Below are 3,832 nucleotides of genomic sequence, written 5' to 3'. Positions count from 1 at the left end.
CCTCCCTCATTTTTGGAAATGCTCCCTTATAAACACTTACTTCTATATATATGACATGAATAACCAATCGGAAGCTCAGAATGTCCCCCTAGTGGTTTTCTCAGCCTTTCTAACGTACCTAGCACCATTTCTTTCGTTTAAACCAAGATTTCAATGAGGTAGGTTGTGTCTTTAGTCTGCTTGAAATTTCAAGTTTTTTTAGGCCTAAATATAGCTTAGTTACTAAGTTTGATAAAATATAGTATAATTCTGTGGTATTGATATAGTAATTTATGATTTTTTAGTTATTCAAATGTATATATAAAACCTGAAAAAAAAATTTGTTTCATATCCTCCATGTGCAAAATTTTTAAAGGCTTAGCAACCTACATCAAGCAGCAACCGAGTACAAAGGTTGTAACTAGAAGAGATAATTATCTATATACATATATAATGTATAATAACTGAAATGTGACTGTATTTTTACAAAATACTAGTCAACTAAAACACAGCCAACACACGTTACTTTGTATAGACCAAAGGTCACCTTTATATTATTTATATACGGTAACAAGAGTGAATGTGAGCCGCATCGTTGTAACTTCTGTATTGTTAGCCAGGCATGGGTGAAAGTTCAATATAATAAAAATAATAAATACATATAAATGTATAATGTTATGAGATTTAAGCTATTTCGTCTAAACATTTATGTTTTTTTGTTATAATCTGTGTTCATTCTAGAATGAAAGAGGCATAATTTATGTTTATTTCCCAATTTTCTATGGTGGTTGTGAGATCGGTCAAATCTACCTAGCCCATGCAGATTAATTACTGAAAATAACAGATTAAATATAAAGTTTTTTCTTAAGAAATGTTTAATAAATATCCAGACATTATAAAGATTTTGCATTTGAAATTTCAAAATTTTCTGATGCATAAAAGTATTTTTAATGTTATAATGAAAATTACTTTGCATCATAGATAGGCAAGATATGATAAGAAAAAAAAAAGGCATGAGAGAAACATTGCTTTACAAACCTTAAGACTTAATAAAAAAATTAGATATTTTGCATATGAAAGCATTGTAATGTTTACTGATAAACTCCCAAATTTCATTAACATTCGCTTACTAATTTAAAATTATAGCATAAAAACAAGCTCAAAATGGTTACGAGGTTGAAAAGAGTTAACACAATATAATTAGCCCATATTTAATCATTGAATGATCAAATACCAAAGTAGGTTTATATGATATGAGATAGAACTAGGGAAAATTGAGGCTCATTTTCATAAGAACAATTTCTCATTGGGCATTGGATACTAAGAGCTTCACCCACCCATTTTCATTTTAACAAATCAAATCAGACTAATTACAGTGCATTACTGACCTCTACAGTCAGAAAACATTATAAGAGATGTTTTCATCATAACCTTAATGGGAAAATCAACAGATCTATTAAAAAACCTTAATAATTTATCTGATGTGCTTCCAATACCAAAGAAACCAACCCAACATACCAATTCAAGTATAAAGCTAAGAGCTAGTAGTAGATGCATGCACACACACACACACACACATACATATATATATATAAAACATATTTGGATGTACTTTTACCTGTTCTCTGTATTGTTCTTGAGGAAGACATTCTGTCAAGTCCACACATCCTAGCAGACATCCAGTAGGATACTGCTCTGGAAATTTGATAAAATCATCTAAAAAATACAAATGTAGAAGTACAGGTCTAATGTCTGTGATGAACATCATTCTAGATTGCAGCTGTATTTTCCAAAATTTCTAATACTTAATCATTATACTTACGTTTATACTTTAAATTACATTAATTAAAGTATCTATAAGTTTTCAGATTACATGAGAGATCTACAAGCACAGATATACTCTAAGATCTTCACAGTCAAAATCAAAAATAGCTTGCATCTTTTAATGATCCCGAGAAGCTCTTTAACAACGACTAAAATGCCACCAGTGACTGAGAATCAGGAGACGTAACCCAGTGACCAGAAAGCAATAACAGTAACAGAGAACAGCCAGGCAACCCTACTCAATAATAGATAAGTAAAATCACTAAACGAATGATACAGAGATGCCAAGAATGAATGAGACATCATTCAATGAATATAAGTAAAATTTTTTTCAAATACTCCCAGGTGACATCACACCATGATAGATAGTTGACCCCAAACTATATGATACTATTCAAATCTAGCCAGGAAACTATTTAATAACAGCCATATAGAAATTATTAAATGACAGAAATGTTACATTCCTCAATTAATTCCAGAAGTCACCACTCTTTAACAGCCATGCAACACCACTCCACAAATGCCACATAAAAACCATTACTCAATAATAACCAGAAGACTGCAATTCATGGAAGTCACTCCATGATAGATATATTATACCACTCAATGAATGCCAATAAACACCACTTGTTAGTAGCCAAGAGATGCAACTCAATAATAACCAGAAGACTGTGATTCATGGAAGTCACTCCATGATAGATATATTATATCACTCAATGAATGCCAATAAATACCACTTGTTAGCAGCCAAGAGATGCAACTCAATAATAACCAAATAAAACTACCCAAAGAAAGCCACGAGATATCACTCAATGACAGTGAGAATGGCTAAAAAATGCACCCATCAATGAATGCCAAGAGAAACCATTCTTGACAGCCAAGTAAAACCATTTAATGAAAACTAAGAGACAACATGTTAGTAAAGTCAGGTGGTAACATTCAGTAACAGCTAGATGGCACCAAAGTTCTGTAATTAAAGAACACTAAAGAATGATTGCCAGGAGAAAATCCAGTGTTAGACAGGTAACACCACTGAATGATAGACATGGTACTGTATCATAGTTTACATAGAAACTTTACTGAACTTTCTTAGAATATCCTTATTGATACAGAGGATATGTAAATTTATCAAAATACAAGTGAGGTAGTCCTACAATAGGCTTATTTATTCTGATGAATCACAACTTTAATTATCACTAGAAATTAATTTTATCATAAAATGTATTATGCCTTATGTTGTGAGCAAGAGTTTCAATTGTAGTTCAAAAGAAAAGGTTTGTACTGTGATCCTGTATTTTATTAATAGGTAGGCCTTAATACTAGTTAAAATGATAAATCTAACCAAACCCTTCAAAAAATACTAAAAAGTCTTAATTCTAATTATAAATCCAATTTTGCAATAAATCAATAAAAATATGTCAACATTTACTTACGTATTCATTCAGCTTTAATATATCTTAATTTTCTAATCAACAACATCAAAACATTAAATAAATAGTAAAAAATTGCCCCATATATCAGCCTTCTTCATTAAGGATAACAATAGAAGGCCTAGATAGAACAGAAAAAAGGGGAGAGGTGAAGTCATGAAAGCAGCAGTGGGAATGAGTATTAGAGAAGGGTACCCACCTCTCATAAAGAGATCCTTCTCTGGAAAAGTTATTTTTTTATATAACCTTCTGAGCTATTTTGCTACATTTCAACTTTTCACTTTTACACAAATGTTCTTTGGTAACTCTAGCCTACCCTAGTCATCTAAATCCTTATATGGTCATGATGAAATGTAAAGAGAGTAAAAATGCACCAACCTTTATACTATATTCTTGCCTAATAGGTTAACTTAAGCTTTTACCTTACTTAGTTACATCAGCATTAAAGTAGGCATAACATACATCAAAGCTAATAATGGTTGGAGAAGGCTTGAATGGGTAATGAAGAAAAACTTTAATATAAGTTTAACATAACAGCAAATGTATAACTTTTGGACATGGTTTTGTACCTGATGATGACAAAACCTTGTTGAAACGTT

At 31.2% G+C, this 3,832-nt stretch overlaps 1 protein-coding gene across 1 annotated transcript in view; it reads right to left on the bottom strand.

The window, feature by feature from the left end:
• The window catches only part of LOC106461499 (activating signal cointegrator 1-like), a 53,074-nt gene that overhangs the window by 16,467 nt on the left and 32,775 nt on the right, over positions 1–3,832 (bottom strand). The window contains exon 9 of the mRNA XM_013921320.2: positions 1,598–1,695. Coding sequence (XP_013776774.1) covers positions 1,598–1,695 — 98 coding nt within the window. The remainder of the gene's footprint in view (positions 1–1,597; positions 1,696–3,832) is intronic.

The sequence above is a fragment of the Limulus polyphemus genome, unplaced genomic scaffold, assembly GCF_000517525.1.
Source record: "Limulus polyphemus unplaced genomic scaffold, Limulus_polyphemus-2.1.2 Scaffold973, whole genome shotgun sequence".
NCBI lineage: Eukaryota > Metazoa > Arthropoda > Merostomata > Xiphosura > Limulidae > Limulus > Limulus polyphemus.
This window is presented reverse-complemented; position numbering and strand designations above follow the sequence as displayed.